The sequence below is a fragment of the Anastrepha ludens genome, chromosome 4, assembly GCF_028408465.1.
Source record: "Anastrepha ludens isolate Willacy chromosome 4, idAnaLude1.1, whole genome shotgun sequence".
Taxonomy (NCBI): domain Eukaryota; kingdom Metazoa; phylum Arthropoda; class Insecta; order Diptera; family Tephritidae; genus Anastrepha; species Anastrepha ludens.
The window spans coordinates 55797998-55818332 of record NC_071500.1 but is presented as its reverse complement, the minus strand read 5'-3'; the positions used below and the strand labels follow the sequence as shown (position 1 = coordinate 55818332).

General features: G+C 37.3%; 1 protein-coding gene across 1 annotated transcript in view; it reads right to left on the bottom strand.

The window, feature by feature from the left end:
- LOC128861836 (uncharacterized) overlaps window positions 1-20335 on the bottom strand; it is a 116145-nt gene that overhangs the window by 17750 nt on the left and 78060 nt on the right. The window contains exon 3 of the mRNA XM_054100210.1: window positions 16039-16064. Coding sequence (XP_053956185.1) covers window positions 16039-16064 — 26 coding nt within the window. The remainder of the gene's footprint in view (window positions 1-16038; window positions 16065-20335) is intronic.

Here is a 20335-nt window from a genome sequence, read left to right as displayed (position 1 = left end):
GTTTCACTTATCAACCTATTCGCTTAAGCGATATTTTACTTATCAAAACTCAGTTGAGTGACATTCACTTATCAAGCTAGTGGAGCATATACTAGGTTGTTCAATATACATATATATATAATTGGCGCGTACACCCTTTTTGGGTGTTTGGCCGAGCTCCTCCTCTTATTTGTGGTGTGCGTCTTGATGTTGTTCTACAAATGGGGGGGTCTACAGTTTTAGGCCGACTCCGAATGGAGATATTTTTATGAGGAGATTTTTCATGGTAGAAATACACTCGGAGGTTTGCCATTGCCTGCTGAGAGGCGACCGCTATTAGAAAAATGTTTTTTCTCTAATTTTGGTGTTTCACCGAGATTTGAACCAACGACTTCTCTGTGAATTCCGAAAGCTTATACAGCAGTTATGATCTCATCATTTGATGAAAAACGTTTTTCAGGTCTGGAACAGAGGGAAGTCGCTAGCGGCTAAATCTTATGAATACGAATACATGGGTTATAACCATTTTAAAATGCTCTTGTGACACGGTGCATTATGTGGATGAAAAAAAAATGTTTTCTTTTCTGGGTATTTTTTCATCCTAAAAAACTGATGCTAACACCTTCGGAGCCGAAGAATCAGACTCCCACCAGTCTTTGTTTTGACCCAGAGTCATGACGACAGATCCAGTCTTTTCCATAGTGATGAATCGATGCACAAAATCCACTTTATCCTTTCGAAAACGCTCAAAATGAGAAAGTCGGATTCGAATATGTTTTTATTCCAATTCAATCAAAATATTGCTTACACTGCCCAATGAGACTTCAAGGGTTGCTAAAGATTCACCAGAGCCACCTGAGCGGACGTGAAAACAGAAAACAGCAGCGGTAACGTCTGACGCAGCTCAAGGATCTATTCTCGGCCACGATCTCTGGAATTTGAGCTGAGACGAGATATTCAGCATAAAAATGCCAGAAGATACATATCTAGTGGGATACCACACGCTGGAAGGAAGCTAAACCAAGTTATGATAAGAACGCAAATATGGCATGAGGACCACGGTCTGGAACTCGCCAAATATTATATAAGACCGAAGTCATTCTTATGATACGATGTCACATGCCACTCGAGGTCAGCATGCAAATAGGCGACATGTTCTTAGAGATCCAAAACGTAGTGAAATACCTAGGTATTCAACTTGACTGCAGGCTTGCTTTCTAGGTACTGATATGGCATGCGGCTATCAAAGCAGCAAAAGTTCCGGGAATGCTATGCAGATTAATGGCAAACATCGGTGGGCCAATACAGAGCAAGAAAAAGCAAATTATGGCGGCCAAAAACTCAATTCTCCTGTACGGCAGCGAAGTATGGGGAGCTGTGCTAAACTGCAGGGCCAAGCGCAAAGCAATGGATGCTGTGCAACGAACAACGGTACTCAGAGTTTCCTCAGCCTACTGCACTGTCCCAGGCGCAGCAATTTTCATGATCAACGGGTAGATATCAGTCGACCGCATGGTCCGAGAACGAAAGAATGCGTGGGACTCCAAGAAGAATTATGTCATCACTAGCTTCTCAGAACAGAGATGCCAAACCATAATGCGGTGGCAAAGCTGATGGGACACTGAACCGATTGGTAGATAGACGGCGAAACATATTCCATCAATTGACAAATGGATCCAAAGGAACTTCAGTGAAGTGAACTACTTCCTAATTCAGTTCCTCTCGGGCCACGGATACTTCCAGAGATACCTATACCGCATGGGAAAGGTAAGCGATTCCAAGTGCACATACTGCGAAGCGCTGAGCGATGACGTTGAACACACGTTTTTTAGTTGTCATAGATGGTTTGTGGAAAGAAATGCTCTGAGGGAGCAGATTGGCGAAATCGCGCCAAGCAACATAATCAGCAAAATTCTCGAGTGTGAGGACTGCTGGAACGCGGTTAAGAGATACATCGAAGACTTACTACGGAAAAAAGATAGACCTCGACACAGTGCAACAAAGCGAAGCCTCACAGGTAGACACACAAGAAGGCGACCCTACAGCATGAAAGTTGGCTACAAATATGGTGGACCCAGACGCCGGTGAATAGAATGGGTCCTTTATGGAAGTCCAGAAGTAATATAGAAAGTAGTCCCGGGAAGAGTGTCTCCCCAAAAGGAGAGGCGGTATCGTTTTAGTGGCTACACCAGACGACGCAGTATACGATGGTCGCTGTAAGTGCGAAGGCATTTTGATCCCTACCTCCCTCACCCACCAAAAAAAAAGGCTTCTACTAAATCTCTTTCAGTCACTTGACCATTTTTCGATAGATATCCAGTATTTTTTAGATGATTTCTGTCCAGCAACAACACGTTTTTGGACGTTCTTGACGTGGATCGTCTTCAAGGCTTGTAGGACCACGTTAAAATTCAGCAACCCACATTTCTACTGTACTAATTGATTTGCTTTTAAAGCTTCCAAAAATAAAAATTGAATCACTGCCTGATGCGTGATTTTTTTGCTTTGTAGAAAAAACTGTGACACGTCGATACTAAACTAAGAATGAATTGACAATGAAACATCACATACGTTCATACATATGAAGAGTATACCAACATAACCAAAAACAATTTTGGCTAGTAGCAACGATTTGTTTGCTAATGAAAATACCGTAGTGTAATAGCGGACGGTTCAAATGCCTTCATTGTGAGTCACCTCTTGAAAAATAACTTGTGGTAAAGAAGTGGTGAAAGTACACATATGAGCTCTGTAATATTCAAAAATTGACTGGGATTATTTTTTCTTGAATTGGATTTATTGAAAATACAGTCTGTGTCAGAAGAAAATAACCGGTTTTTTCTTCAAGATATATTTCGTTCTGCTTTTTGCTGAGTAATAGTTTCACTGAAGGGCTACGACGCTAGAGCTAACTCAGGTTAGTGGCGTTCGAAACTTTCCCGTAAACGCAACCAAACAAAAATGAGTGAGAAGTACTCGAAGCGTTTCGAGGCGGTATTTTTATGCACACATTTGAAAGGACCAAAATGATCTTACGCCGCGGCTGCAAAAGTGATTAAAAAATCAAAAAGTTTGTTGTGTAGCAGAATCAGCGGTATTAAGTGTACATAAGTTTTGATGACTTTTCCGAGCGCGGCTTGAAGCGAGAGACGACAAAAAAGAAGGATAAAGTGATCGTCCAACTTTTTAAGCGGGACTCTTCTTTGCGACTCCGCCAAGCCCGCACAATTCTTGTTAAAAAGGGAATAGATGTGAGTCTCAACACCATCGAAGGTCGACTGAAGTAGGCGAACATAACGTACCGTCCCACATCGTTAAAACCACTACTCTCAGAAAAACACATTGAGAAACAACAAAACAAGAAATTGGCGTCACAGTAAAGTACTGGCCTTCTCAGTCCCCAGACACCAACGTCATTGTAAATGTGTGGGGAATTATGAAAATGCATCTTGTCGAAAAGATAGTCCACGATTTAAAGCAACTCGTGCATCAAGTTTGCAAAATCTGGTCCTCTTTGTCGATGAGCTACGCAGAAAAGCTTCAAAGTATGCCGAGAAGATGTCAGGCTATACTCGAAAACGTTTTGTATATACTTTTTCATGTAAAAAAAAAATTAAATATATATCTTTTATACTTCATGAATCATCGCGGTTCCTTTTTTCCGACACTGACTGTACATTAAAAGTTAAAAGGTGTGTAGGTCATGCTATATTGTTATCCAAATACACTTTACGGAGAAAAAAATCTAGTTGGATAGAACCCGAGATTGAATTATATTCACTTAAAGCTCTTCTCGGCTATTTTTCTCATTAACACTGGAGTCAGTGCTGTCAAGGCATTCATCGCCAATACGAGTTTAACTACTTACATCTTACAACAAATTACAAGTTTTATTGTTCCTCGTAAACTCCACATTTTTCCAATGAAACAAAAAAAACAAAAACCCTTCAAGAGAACGTTTACGCTAAACATCTAGCGATTAGCAAAGTTTGGCGCAGGTGTACTGCTTTAATAGCTGCGTCCCTCTCTTATATGCCCTTAATTTGGTATGTGAAGAATTGTAAATAAAATAAGTTGAGTGAAATATCTATTCTCGAAATACTTTATTATCGCTTTATTGAGTTAAATCTATTTTAACAAATTTAAATTACGCGTGAACACGACCTGCCACGACAGTATGCGGACGATTATTCTTTATGGTAAAGATTTACGGTGACACATACTTAAATGGATGTACTTACATACGCAAGTATATGCACCTGCACACAAGCGTGACATGCCACAACTGTCGAAAGAGAATCCATACACAGATGGATATATGTGACTGAATAAATGAAATGGAATTGTCATTACGGTAAGTACGTCCCCAATCTAAAAGAACAAACACACACTTCAATGTTCCTACATACATACCTATGTACTACCTACTACTTGTAAGAATGGGGCGCGTGTTATGCGCCAACAATGTATAGGTATGTATAATGTGCGCATATGTATTTAAAATTAAAAATTGCCGAAGGGCGTTAAAATAACAATTCTTCAGCGAGATATGCACATAGAACCTGTTGGAGAAGGTGAAAGGGGCTGCAGAAAAAATGTGGCAATAAAATATTGCATTTTCGTCTCGTCATTTGATAATGGTCGCGAACAAAAGTAGGGGAGCGCCAGTACCACGAGAAGAACAACAACATAAGAACACATATAAAAGTAATAATATTGTAAGTACAAATAGAAAAACCAAAAAACACTTCAGCACAATTCAAGGCGGCTGCTGAGAGATCATTGAATGAGCGTTGATTTAGCAAGCAGACATAAGTGTATGTGGCAGATAGCCAAGTGCAATGCAACTGAATCGTGAAATTTTCGTTAAGTTCTCCATGCGCTTATTCTTTCTTATGCATATGAGGCAAAACCAAACCTGGTCCATAGTGTGCGCTCGAGCCAAGTGCATGAATTATTTGCAACCAACAACCCACCATGGGCCATTTAATTAAATTGTTGCTGCAGCAGTCAGAAGCAACAGCAAATTCAAATGCAACAACAATAGCAGTTCTCTTAATCGAGTAAGAAGTTTCTTCAAAAGCGAAAATAATTTCACTGCGACAATGTCGACAACAATTGCTGCTGTTGATAGCCTGACGCGGCAAACAACTCTTTGTTGTTTTTATCTTTGCTTGGTATGTGAAAAGCATCCCATCAAATGCGGGTTGCTCAATTGCGAGTTTACATATCTTAGCTGGCGTTTTAAATGGAGAAGTGAGACTATCGTAGAAATGGTAGAAAATAATGAGGACGGTAATAAAAATAAAATTTATTTTTAGTCTTTCGAATGTTGCCGGAACAAAAGTCACTCACATGTGGGATATCCTTTACCGGATTGAACGGACGTAAAAAATTCACAGATTTCTCAAATGAATCAGAAACGCCTCCTTGTGGATATATGTACCTATGTGCATCTCTAGATACTTTTCTCATTGTCTAATTAAAAATCCGGTACTTTTAAGATTGAAACCTTCCATCGCCTCAAAGCAATGCTTAAGACCTAATTACTAACAATGATTGTATAAGTAAATCCTTAAGCAGAAGTTTCATACGATTTATGGTCAAAATTTGTAGTTAAACTCAAATATCAATGGTGAAGCTCTGGGATATCAAGTGATTACTTGTCCCTGCTAATGGCGAATGAATTTGAGGATGAAAAATTCGCTTGGGAAAAGCGACTGCCTCAGTTTTTTACCAATAGCAAAGAGTGTTTTTTGCGAAGGTACAGGTATAATGGAATTACTTATTTTTATTTTAAGTACTGAATTCCTTACAATCATTTTCTTAAGTTGTAATGCAGTAAGTTCAAAACACTAGCTAAATATTGCGAGTAAAAAATAATTCAAATATCTGGATTAATGGTTTGTATGATACAAAGCCCCAAGGATTATGCGGCGAGCAGACGCTATTTAGCCGCACTATTAGAAGATTTGATGGGACCAAAAAAATTAGTCGATCTCATGATGACTTCAAAGTATGCATAAGATAAGATTTCGTCAGTAGTCAGCAATGTACTACAAGAATTTAAGCACACAGAAGTGAGTGAAGTATTCGTCTACGAGCTCAGTGGCAGCTAAACAGACGCTACTAGGCAGGAGACTAGTACATTTGTTGCAATGGGGTGGCAGACCCAACTGAGGAGATTTCTGAAAATAAACAAATCGGTCAAAAGATTAAATTACATGCACTCTTTGATGCACGGCATGTGAACAAAACTGGCGTAGAGCCTAATGCTCAAATCCCCGCCCAACGATTTACTTAACGGTAGTACCGGGAGGGGACCGGTACTTACATAGAACGAGGTTTAGTTCGACTAATATAAAAATCCAACATTGACGGGCTGAAGGCTTCAAATGCTTACGAAGATTTAACAAAAAAAAAGGAAAAATAAGTACCAAGGATGCATCGATCACCCAAGAAGTCATACGAGTAGCGTGACGCATTACCAAATTTTAAATATTTCTTCTATCTACATTTTTTATGGAGTTTTATAAAAATATAGAGTATTCCACAACAAAAACCATACAATTCAAAGCTCCAAACTTTGTGCAAAATACAAAAAAAATTTCAAAAAATGTCCATCAAAATTTTCCACTTTTTAAGTGAATCTTTAGAAAACTTCAAGATAAGCTATTTTATAGCCCATTAACTTTTATTAAATTTTAGTAAACTATGTTGTTTGAAGTCGCTCAAAAATAGCGTTGATTTTTTAAAATTTCTTTTACATACCATACTGAGAATTTTCTTTTATATAAATACACAAAGCTCAACACCTCAACGAAAAAATCGTCAAAAATCAACGAGAATTTTGAGCTACTGGGAGCTTTCCCTTTGTTATGCTAATATTGAGTGGGCTATAAAACAGCATACCCAGAAAATTTTTGAATAAAGTTTATAATAAAAGGTTGGAAATTTTGATATACAAAGTCAAAAGAATTAACAAGTCTTTTATTTAAAATACCCATGATGATCTTCTTTCATAAAAGGCGTGCCTCTGTAAATTGAATTTTGTAAAAAATTTGAAAAAATTCTTCAGCTTCTTCAGCGAAATCTCCTTAGTGGCATCCGCAGAGTGGCAGTTTAAGTTTCGGGAAAAGAAAAAAGTCACAGGGGGCTAAATCCGGTGATTATGGTGCTTTTTCGATGATATTTGTAGAGTTTTTACTCAAAAAAGTGTTCACAATATGAGCCTTGTGAGATGGAGCGTTATCATGGTGTAAGATCCATGAGCTTTCTTTCCACAAATTGGGTCGTTTCTTACGTACATTTTCTCCCAAACGTCACATAACTTCCCAATAATCTTTTTTATTTACCGTAGAATTATTTGGAATGAATTCCGAGTGCACAACGTCTTGATAATCAAAGAAAACGAGTAGCATAACTTTCACTTTTGACCGACTTTGACAGGGTTTTTCGGGTCTCGGCTCATGTGGATAGCGCTATTCAGTCGCCTGTTGACTGGTTTGCATGCCAAACTCATATACCCACGTCTCATCATCTCATCACCTGTTATGATGCGCTGGATAAACGTTGGGTCCGAACTCACTTGCTCAAACATGTCTTTAGACACCTTCTTCCGATGTATTTTTTGAAAGAAATTCAACTCTCTTGGAACGAGTCGAGTAACCACGCGTCTCATGCCCAATTGATGGTGTGAAATGTTGCGAATTGATTCGTGAGACACGCTTAGGTCACGAGCTACCTCCCTCAAACTTAAATGATGGTTTTCCAACACCATTTCCTCGACTTTGCAGGCGTTTTTATCCGATGAAGACTTTGATGGCCGACCAGATCGTGGCGAATCTTTCACGACTTCTCGGCCCTTTGCAATTGTCTTTTACCACTCGTATACCCCTGTTTTTTTGATAAAGTACACTCGCCATAGACTTTCTGCAACGAAATCCCGTTCAAAACACAAAATTTAAGACAAATTCTTTGTTTGATATTTTATCCATAGTGAAAATCGCAGAGTACACCTACTAATTGACTGATCACGCACAAACTCTGCGACACAATAGGATACCGTTATACCAACATTCCAGCAAAAAACAAAAAAAAAAAAAGACGAATGGGTAACGCACGCTTTTTAAATGCACAATTCCCGATAGTTTTTTGTCAGAATGTATGTACATTTTTTTTCCTTGTTCATTCCACTCGGAGCATAGGGCCTCGACAAGGCTCGGTTTTGCGTCGGTTTCGTTAGTCTATTTGCTTTCTGACAGGGTATGTGATTGGCTGACCGCTACCAGTCCCAAGTAGTTGGAATGCCCACCTGTCCTTGTTTAGGAGCAACGCCTTCTTACTGCTTTGAGCGCCATCTGTATGTCACATTTTTCTGGCAGAAGGATCGCACAGATGGCTAAGGACTTTGCTAAATTTAGTGTGTCTGCGCTATTCCCGCGATTGCTGGCGCCTCTGATGATGTGTAACTGTGTCTGTTTTCTTTGTTTTTTTCTTGTTGTAACAGCCACAATGGAAGTAATGCGCTGACTTTTGTGCGGGAGTAAGAATTGGAAGGATAAGATTGTTGGGGTTGAGGAATGATTTTTTTTTTAATAGAAATTAGTACAGCAGGAATGTTTGGAATGTTTGCTTTACGTGGGATTCGAACCCACAACCTCTGGAATGGCAGGCTAGTGCAATTACACTAGACTACCGAGGGCGCATGTGTACATATATTTTCCGTATGGCTCGACGTACTTTCATTTAATTAGGCGCAGAACAGCTCACTTAAGCAGCAGCAAATTGCCAAGACTCCAGCTGTAATTGCCGCGCACACCGTCATACCGAACTGAAAATTCATACACATTTATACTTATACATATATACCTACATGTAAATTCATATAAGAATATCTTCTGCCACATCGTCCATCACAGTTGTTGATGCACAATAAAAATTGTTGCTATTCCACCTCTGTGCCGTTGATGTCACATTTGATGCGAATTGTGGCAAGTTGTAATTGTATGCGTATATTATTATTGTTGTTGTTGCTATTTTTGTTTTATTGCTGCGTTTTTGGCTCATTTAAGTTATGAGTAGAGGGAATGCTTTGCTATGCATGGTTGCATGCAACAAGCGTACACAACGTCATGCAACGGCAGCATTCGGTTGCGTCGCGGTGGCATTAAATTATCGAGTTTTACTAGTTGCAATTTTTGTTGTTGCTTTTATTTGCCACGCAGCATTAAAAGATGCCAACGAGTCTAAAATTGGTTGAAAAATACTTTTTTTCGTAGATGTGTACATATGCATCTGTGTGTGTATGCGTGCAACACTGTTACTATGCAACTGATGTAGACAGCCAACGCTTTTTAAAGCTGCTACCAACAACAACAAGAACAATTGCAATTGCCATTAAGTGCATGCACGTGTGATGTACATATAGATAGACACACACACATTTGCAAAACTTATCGGTGGTATTTTCGCAAAAGTTTTGGTATTTTGCGGTTTCCTGAACACAATTTGTTAAATTTGTTTTTTTTCATTTATCCCCTTTTATTTTATTTTTGTCTTCTATTGTGCTCAACTAACTTTGTTGCATGCAAACCCACCTACACGCAGCTTTGCGTTTCACCGGCGTATTAACGATATTACGTTTTAAAATGCAAATTGAATTTGAAATTGAAATTGCCAAATTCGCGTTGGAAAAAAGTTTATCGTCGCAGTGCATCAATTAATTGTAAAGTGAACGCGCTTACACACCCTGAACTACACGGCGGCAATTTGTTGTCGGCTTGCACGTTCGCCTTAAGTTATAACTTGGCAAGGCGTCGTTGCACTTAGATTTGGCAATTTTTTTATGTTGTTTTGAAGCGACAATATTGACACTTAAACTTAATTTTGAGCTTGACGCAACCGGCTCTGTAAGCGGCTCGCAGATAAACTGAATGATAGGCAGGCGGAGACAAGGGCCTGCGGCAGATTACTAAGTTAATGTTCAGGTAGTGCTGATATTGACGCGTATACAGGCCACAGGCTAATGTTGCACAACAGTTACTATTCCAGTTGCTATTTGCTTTACCTTTCATACAGTGGTTCACAAATCTAAACGTGTAGTATGGTACATACCTATATGCACATTGAGAGGGCTTTTGATAATGCCACTTTCGGCTCAATATGTTCTTCTGCCGAACGACACGGAGTTAATCAAACCATTGTAAAATGGATATATTCCATGCTCTCTGAGAGGCTGTTAACCGCTGGTGAGAACAGTGATGAACTAATCACCGTCAGGGCCAAGCAAGGATGTCCAAAAGGGGGTGTTCTTTCTCCGCTGCTGTGGTGCTTGGACGTACACTCTCTACTAGCGGAGATGCCTGACCTCGGTTTTCATGTCCAAGCATATGCGGACAATGTCTGTGCGCTAACATCGGATAAATCCCTAAGGCACGAAAGTGCAGAGGATTCTAGAATCAAAAAAACAATGATGACTGGTGGGTGCATAAGACAAGGTCTTTGCATTCATCCGAACAAAACTATCTAGTCTTGTTTACGAGAAAACGGAAATTGGATGGACTCAGTCTTCCAATACTGAAAGGTGTGACACTTGGTCTTTCCGACGAAGTTAAATATCTAGGGAGTAATCTTGGATAAGAAGCTGACTTGGGAGACACCCGTTTCACTGAAGATGAATCGCGCATTAAGGATTTTTCAGCAATGCCCTGCTGTGGTCATATGGATATACACAGCACTTACCAAACCAATCATCACTTACGTTGGTTAAGTCCATAATCCGAGAACTATACAGGCTGCAAAGAAGTGTATGTCTATGCATTACGGGTGCCATAAGTACAACCTCTGGTGATGCCCTAAATGCTATGCTTGATTTGCTCCCCTTGGATCTCAAGCTACAACCGGAAGCAATAAAAGCAATGTGAAGACTCCATAAATGTGGTTTCTGGCACGAAGACGGAACTTCGGTACACAGAGAAATCTTTAAGTTGCTATCTAGCAGTATTTATTGTTTTTGGCACCTAAAGACGACCTGATACTCACAGTTTCATTTGGAAGGAAATTTGATGTCAGATTATGACTTGACAGCTGAGAATGACAAACTGTGTTAACATTTCTGTTCAGCAAAGTTTGAGAAGTCATCATGAATCGTTTAACGCCAGAACAACCCTTTCAAATTGTGGAAATTTACTTTGAAAAAATTTAATTTGTTCGAAAAGTTCGTAGAGCGAAGTGTTGAACAAGACGTCGAAATGTTCATTCGTTGTCGTTCTCAACTTGTTCTCTTTTGACTACGTAGACAATTTTACGTAAGGATCGTAGCTTATGGGCCTATAAAATACAACTCGTGTACGAATAAAAGCGAAATTACTATCTTTTGCGTCGCGCTTTTGCTGATTGGGCTCATTTAGATTTATTATTCATTTGTTTGGAAAAGTAGTAAAAAATTGAACGGATCGAATGGATCCTGTAACTTGTAGCCGCGGTGAACTTATGCCGGATATCATATTCAAAATATACTTATAAATGGCATGAAATTACCTATCAGATTATAATAAAAAAAATCATTCCTGCTTCACTGAGTTCCTTCTCCAATTTGTGATGTGCGTCTCTACGTTGATGGAATGGAGGGACTTACAATTTTATACCGCCTCAGAATGGCAGATGGTTTTTTATGAGGAGCTTTTTCATAGCAGAAATACATTCGAGGGTTTAAAATTGGCTGCCGAGAAGCGGGCGCTATTAGAAAAAACTTTTTCCATCATCTGATGGTTTAATTTCGGAATTGCTCCCAAAGCTTCTTACATACTACAGCTACTATTATGAAACCGATTTATTTAAAAATAATTTAAAATGAAGCTGAGACGAAAAAATTTTGACTAAGGGATTTGAGAGAAGACGGAATGCTATCAAAGCTCTAAATATAGGAGTAAGAGGAATAAATGTGTAGAGTAAAGAGTTCTTTCAAGAAAAACATGATTTCTTTTAAGGATATGAAAAATAATGCGATTGAGGAAGAATGGTGTGCCAATCGCGCAACTTACTCGTACAATATCGAAGATAAAGCCCAGAGAAAGCATAGTTCTACATATATCACGTATAAGAGAATCTTGGCTCTCAGTAGATTTGCAAAGTGTTGAAGTGTTGAGCTGGCTTTTCTGATAAGTGTCTTCCTTATTTACAGCAACATAATCCAACTTTACATTTTCGTTTGTGAATCTTCACTATCTAACATCCTCTTTTTAGTTCTTTCACACTCCTCATCAAAAATTACGTAACGACAAAGTCATACTCTTCTTTTCACTTCAATCTGCAAAACTTGTATTTCATAATTTTGACTCAAGATTTTGTCGTGATTTATAGTTCAATAAGAGCAACTTGTGCTCGTTGCTGTGAAAGGATCAGATCAGCACAATTCAAATAATCGGTGAATGATAGCCAGCATTGAGTATAGCTTTGCCAAGTTGCAAGCTAAATGGTGATGAAAGCCGTTTGCTTGAGTGGAAAACTATACCTAGATCGGAAATCTTGTTAAGAGTAGTAAATCGAGAACTATCAATGAAATAAGTGATAGCAATTAGAATCTTGGATTTAGAAAAAGTCAACTAAAAACTATTACTTATATTTAGTTGTAAATAGTTTTCACTATTACCAGGATGGAATACCAAAGATCTGATCGGATTTGTAATAGAGCAGAGGATTTTGAAATCATCAGCAAACAAAAGAAATTTGAAGAAGGTAAATATTTAAATACACAAATCTGTATGTATAGCTTTGAGAAAAACAATAACGCATATTGCCTCCTAAATACTGCACTCGAGAAATTCAGAGGAAGTAAGTGAGCGTAAGTACGTAAGTAAAAAAAAGACATCATCACACGAGAACAGTAGTATTAAAACGGTGCTGGTCGCTAATTAGGATTATTTCAGTAGAAATACTCAACTATTTCAACAACAACAACAAGATCGATTAGCAATGGGGGTAAGCGAAAATTATTTATAGTAATATTCGTTGGCATAAGTATATTAATTCGATAGGACCTACTTTGAAGGTGGTGAAATGTACTTGTTTTGTGTTTTATTAGCAATTCCAGAAGTTTTTCGAGAGAATGCATGCCAGAACCTCGTTAACCCTCCGATCTAGATAGACCTTTTCGACTTTGTACGTTAATTTAATACATTTCTATTATAGCTAACGATTTGAGCTTCCAGGTAGCTATATAAAATTTTATTTCCATCAATTTATGGATATAAACCTTTAAAAAGGATCCTCGAACAGGAAGAAAAAAGCCAAACCCGGGTGCCCAACCGATGGTTTTAAAAAAGTTGTCCAACGGAGGGTTAAATTAATATATTAGAGGATTGTTAATTATTACATTCTGAACGAAAAAGTGCAACAAAATATCAACGTTTTTGTTTTTTATTTATGCGTTGTCTTTTAAGGGGTTAGGGGTAGTCAGAATTTTCAAAAAATCGATTTTTCTTTTTTTGCATTTTCTTAAAGTATAATGTTTTAAAAATATTGTGTAAAAATTTGAAGTGAATCCGACAAATACTTTTCAAGTTATTCAACAATTAACAAAGGGCGCTCGGCCGCTCCGGAGCCGATAGCAAAACTTTAAATGCGTTTTTCTCAAAACTATGTTTTTCAAACTGGTGAACACTGTAACTTAAAAACCGCTACGTAGATTTCAATAAAATTTATACAGCTTTTGAAAAACATAAAAAACTTGTGCCTGATCGAAGGATTTTTTTTTTTCAAAAATTTCGATTTTTTTTTAACAATTAACTGTTGGTTTTTTCCCGAAAATCTGAAAAATATTTCCTGAGACCGCCATTTTGTTCATTTTGAAAAAAAAAGCTTCGATCCGGCTCGAGATTATCTATCAATAAAAATAATTTTTCTCATCCGATTGGTTTTAGATGAATCTGCAAGGACTTGTGATGTTCACCGCAAGGGACTTCTGGAGAAACGGGCTTCACACAAACAGCGATAACTTTTGCAATTATTAATTTTTTTTTTTGAAATTTTGGTGAAGTCAAGTTAAAACATGATGTTTTTATGCTATGTTTTTATTTTTGTTAAATAAATTAATTAAGTATATTAGCAAAAAAAAATTCGTGAAAATCATCATTTTTTCGGGCCTCTGACTATCCCTAACCCCTTAACAGGGTTGTCTTTTAACAGGGCCGCAGTTCTACGTGTGATGAGCTGTAATTCGATATTTTTATGGAAAATTTTAGTATTTTCTAGCATAAAATTACATACAACGTTTTCACTTACGAGCTGTATGTGTTATTTGTTTAGGGAGTTGAAAAAAGATAAAATTATATATATATGTATATATAATTGGCACGTACACGCTTTTTGGGTGTTTGGCCGAGGTTGATGTTGTTCCACAAATGGAGGGACCTACAGTTTCAAGCCGACTCCGAATGGCAGATCATTTTATGAGGAGCTTTTTCATGGCAGAAATACACTCGGAGGTTTGCCATTGCCTGCCGAAGGGCAACCGCTATTAGAAAAATGCTTTTCTTCATTTTGGTGTTTCACCGAGATTCGAACCTACTTCCTCTCTTTGAATTCCGAATGGTAGTCACGCACCAACCCATTTGGCTACGGCGGCCGCTGTGCGATGATTTCTTACGATTTTCGACATAGATTACGAGACAGTAGTGTATTGATCAGCTTACTTTGACTTTTGGCGTTGAAGCGAAGCGCCTAGCTACTTTAGAACACTGGAAGAATGAGTTCCAACGCGGTCGTCGATCCTTGCAGCATGGTTTTCGTGAAGACTGTCCCAAAACGCCAGAAATAGTCGATACTGTGCATCAATTGATAACGCAAGATTGTTATGTGACATATCGCGACAAAGATACATAGATAGATACTTTTAATATTGCATGAAAATTTAGTTCTCAAGTATATTTAATCGCTTTGGTTACCATACAATTGCCCGAGATCGCCCAAAAAAATACTCGTGTCGGTTGATGTAAAGAAATGTCGAATAAAGTCTGTTGCGGTGGTTCAAAGCGCATTTATGGTATCGTATCAGATGACGAAACTGGAAATCATGCATATGAGCTGGAAGCAAAACTGCAATCAACAGTATGGGTTCTCCAAGACGAGCTTAATGCAACAAAAATTGTTCACGAAAGAAGCATCTCAAAGCAAATTTTAGCCTGTTTTTTTATAAAATCTGATCTTGTCGGAACTGTACCACTAGCGAAACTAAACAAAACTAGGTGGTATACAACCATTTATTTAATAGAGCTTTTTGAAGAATTAGGAAGAACCAGCCGCCGAAGATGAACCTTCGTATTGGCTCATACAAGAAAGTTTTTGATTACTCTAAAGATCGAATTGAATGGCACCAATTTATTTAAACAAAGATGAAATGCGAGGGCCACGTTTTTCAATGCCTGAAGAAGCTATTCAAGCCATTAAACGGCTAAACAGCTAGTTTCGGAGTATCCACTTCTAAGTGGTAACAGAAGAATACTTTGAAAAACAATAAAACCATTTTCATTATTATTTTACTGAACCTTCATTACTGGGCGTAAAATATAAAAGCCCCCCCTCTGAAGCATGTGCAGTTTGTGACTTCGATTAAATTTGTGAGTCACTGTAAGTCTTAAAATTACTAAGGAAATTCGTAAAAGAATTACAAATTACTATTGAAAAATCTATTTTTACCGCACATTTTTCACTAAACCGGCGTTGGAATTTTAACGGTTAGTCACAGATTTTTACGTGTTATACACAAACAGTTCTTTTTTAATGCAGCAACTTCATGTTATTGCTGCGGCTCACTCATTACTTATTCTTTATGCGACACAAATTACGCACCAGTTTAAAAACGTTGGGTGGCAAGCGGCCAGCATAAGAATCGTCGTGCTGCGAAAAGCGCTTTAATATACAAGTAAATGGTATATTTTTACACCCTGTCATAATTTATGGTAATTGCATTTTTTGATTTAATTTTTTTCATAATCCATACATTTTTAATGGAGTAATTTCAATAATTCATATAGAAATAATTCGTATGTTTAGACTTACCATTGCCGTTATTAGCTGATTTTATTCTGCAACAAGAAGTAGAGATAACAAAAATTATAAATTATTGCAAGTAATGATAAGAAGAATATTTTGAGAAATAAATTCCGTAGTTTTGCATAAATTACCTTCAGCATTAAATACTTAACAACGAAAGACTTAAGCTGCAAACTTGCAAATCAAAGCGTTATAAATACTTTCGAAGAATTGAGAAAATCGACGATGTAGATTAAACAGGGGGTAGGTAAAGTTTGATCTCTATTTTTATTAAAACGAGTTTTGAACAAAAATTAAGTTGGTGATCGACATTCGCTACAATTTCAATATCAACTTCACATCCGATATTAGAGTTTAAACGCTCACACTTTGGCAGGCAAGATGGAACTCTGAACGGCATGGTAGATGGACAGCGAGACTAATACCCAATCTAAAAAAGTGGGTAGAAAGAAAGCACGGTGAGGTTAACTATTACCTCACACAGTTTTTGTCCGGTCATGGGTCCTTTCGCAAGTATTTGTGGCGAATGGCAAAAGTCAGCCAACCAAACTGCATATATGGAGATACTGAGTATGATGATGCGGAGCACACCTTCTTAAAATGCGAGAGGGAGAATGTAGAGAAACAGGTCTGCAACGAGCTATTAGTGTATTTACACCTGAAGAAATTATCGAGAAAATGATGATAGACGAAGAAAAATGGAAGGACACCGTCTTGGCCCTCTACCTCGAAGTAATGCGGAAGCAGTCCCGGGGTGGAGTAAAAAATCCAAGAGAAGAGGAGGGATATTTTTAGTGGAATCACCACACACGTAGTAGTCACGGTTACTATATGGTGCGAAGGCATTTTTAACCCAACCTCACCGCCAAAAAAAAAAAAAAAATATCAACTTTATATCTAGACTGATAGGGCATGCAAGATGGAGATCCATGCTGGCAAAAAATTAATCACAATTTTTTCTTTTATAATTGGCGCCCCCTTTCGGGTGTTTGGTCGAGCTCGGCATTGATTGCCGAGAAGCGACCGCTATTAGAAAAATGTTTTTCTTACTTTTGGTCTTTCACCGAAATTCGAGCCTACGTTCTCTATGAATTCCGAATGGTAGTCACGCATCAATTCATTCGTCTACGGCGTCCGCTTTTACTACTATATTACTAAATAAAAAAATAAAAAATTTTGAGCGATGGAAATATTTATCTGGAGTTTTAAGAGTATCATTCCTTGTCCGGTTGCATACTGGAGTTATCTAGTCCCCAAGTGACAAATATGATTGACGTACAACGCCAGTTGCAAAAACTATAAATCTCCCGATAGGGTGATTAATTTGGCTCTACTAGTACTCTTGAGTAAGCTTGAGTAACTACTCACAGCAACTGAAGCATATTATCATATTTGCAGGGCCTTTTTTAGGTCTACTGGTCGACCGAAGAATGAAAAACTTAGTGGAGACAAGTTATATACCTTCTTATGAAAATAGGTGATAATGAGTCACTTGGATGGTTTGTTATGTGTAGGAGTTCCAAAGACAAATACTTCTTCTGAGAAAATCAAACACTGCGAAGGATGCACTAATAATTTCTGCAGGATCATGGTGTTGGAGTCTTCCAGTCTGCGGTATACCAGCGGTTACATTATCATTCAATCGTTTCAACGTCGACTCACGCTTATTGAGCAAGTCTATATTTTCAGAAAAAACGAATCATATGACCCTTGTACCATAAAATATATGTAGGCAGGTCAATTCTGAACAGAGTATTTTGAAAAAGAACGAAAGTGCCAAACAGAGCCAATTATGTTCTATGTATACCATGACCTTGGGAACACTTTCACAAGCGTTATTTTTGTTGTTTTTGTATTGGCCTACAAATTTTCCTATAAGTTTTTGCAGAATGCTGCTAAAGGAACCGCCTTTGTGTCAATATAAATTCGTTGGCAAATTCGATCGTTAGAAATCATTCGATCTGCCCTATCTGATACAAAATTCAATAACTTCTGCCAAAAGAAATTGTCATCTCGAAAGCATAGCAAAGTGAAGAATCCGGAGGTTGGGCTTTTGCTTCGATGGGAAGATTGTTATAGCACGATAAAATAGCGATAATGATTTGGAAAAGGCCAGAGCTTTGCTGTCGTAATTGCTGATATACTGCTTTCGTATTTGCTGTCGTAAGGGCTACCAGAGCTGCTTTCGTAGCTTTTGTCTCGATTTTTCATCATGATTTTGTATTTCAAGTTGATCACATGTTTATGTTGAGTGGGTAGTAAATCTTACAGTTTTTAAAGGTTTGCAAAGTTCGAAGCTATTTATGAAACATGCTAGTTCGAAGCTAGCATGTTTTTTAGAGCTGTTGCTGCTATGATGGCAGTTTTTCAAACGCTGCTTTGTTTTTGATCAATTCGCGTAATCCAGAAGAAGAAATAGAGACTCGCCTTATGGTGAGTATTTCTAATAGTATACACCTTTTTAACGATTTTGTTTCAATATGGGTAAGCTGAAGGGAAACAAAAAATCGCTCGACAAATTACAAACGAAAGGTAGTCAAGTAAAACATTAGTGAGGACACTCTTTTTCGAGCCTAAAATAGAAAATGTTCGATATTGGATGTAAGAAATGCAGTAAAGCATTCGAACAAAAGGGAGAAAAGTTAGGTTGGGCTCAGTTAGAGTGGAAAGGCGCATATACATATATAAGGCTTTGAATATCTAACTTTCACCCGAAGGCATATCTGCGGCTTTGAATGCCGGAAGAACCCAGATTTCTTTAGCCAGGGTATATTCAATAAAACGAGGTACTTCTTGCTTCCTATTTTAGATAGAATTGGAAAATCCGGTTTCTCATACCTCTGTGAGAAAAAATATAATTCTGGTTTTCATAAATTGGAGGGCAAGTTTTCGTTTCTTTTTGGTGGAAATGGTAATTTTTTCACCAATATGGTGGAACCTTTTCATTAACTGGTTTTCCTTATATCTGTACTAAGTATAATGGCAATTAAATTATTATAGTGAGGTTTTAATATATAATATTATTTCGACGTGATAACGTCTTATAATTCGATTTAACAGGCTGCACGCACGAAAAAATGTGTCGTTACCTTGCTCATTAGTGTTACCTTGCTCATTGCCGTTACCTTGCTCATTAGTGTTACCTTGAATGAACTGCAAGCGAAAGCGCGGAACGAACGACAAAGCAAACAAAGCAAACGAAAGGCAACGTTCGACATCTTGCTCTCTCCTATTTAAGTGAGCGTATATATGTATGTATATGCGCAAATGTACATATATAAATTCACGTATTTGTATTTGCATATGCCTTCTTATTGATTATTATTAATTTGATTTACTTGAAGAATTTAAAATAAAACCAAGTTTGTTAATAATACCTGTTGTTTTAATGTTATTATTATTAATTTTTTTATTATATATGAAGGAAAAAATGTATGGTAATATTTACCATATACCTTATAAGATATGTGGTATACTAATATATGTAATATATATAAACATGCATATACATATACAATTTCGCGCAATTTTCAAAAAGAATAAATCTATATGTAAAGATGCATACAAATCATATGGACATATCAAATATACGAATCTATTCCGTACGCAAGCAAATGTAAGCTAATGTGCTTGAACTGAACGTGTGACATCTGGCTCTGTCCTACTTGAGTGAGCATATATATGTATGTATATGTATGTATATGCGCATTTGTATATAAATTCACATACTTGTATTTGCATATGCCTTCTTCCTGTGTGCATGGTAATGAACCAATTCTCTGTTGAGAATAAACGATGATAGGAAAAATAGGAAATGAAAGGGAGTGTTTCAAGTGTAATGTGTCTTGAGAAAGTCAAATCGATGATGATGCCTCTAAGTGTTGTTGACTTATTAACGTCTGATGCACAATCGAAATTGAAGATATCTTTCATGAATTTGATAAATGTTTTGTCATTTTTCACGTTTGTGTAAATGTAACTTGACCTATTCCTTTGCAATTCCATTTACCTCCTCCTCTATATCCATACAAAATATCTATCAAACAAATAAAATTAAAATTTTGTTTTGAAAATTGCAACCATTCCATCAATATTTTCTTATGACGTTGTCACGTTAAACTATCGTCAGTAAACCGACTTTACAGACAACCTCTTTTTTTTAATAAGAAATAAGTTTTTTTTCTTTTATAAGAATGGTCGTTAAATATATTAAATAATTTGTTTATAACTTTTATTTTTGTTTTTACGTTACCTAATAAGAGTTATTTTCTTTCTTTAGATTTTTTCAGTATCTTTAGTATCA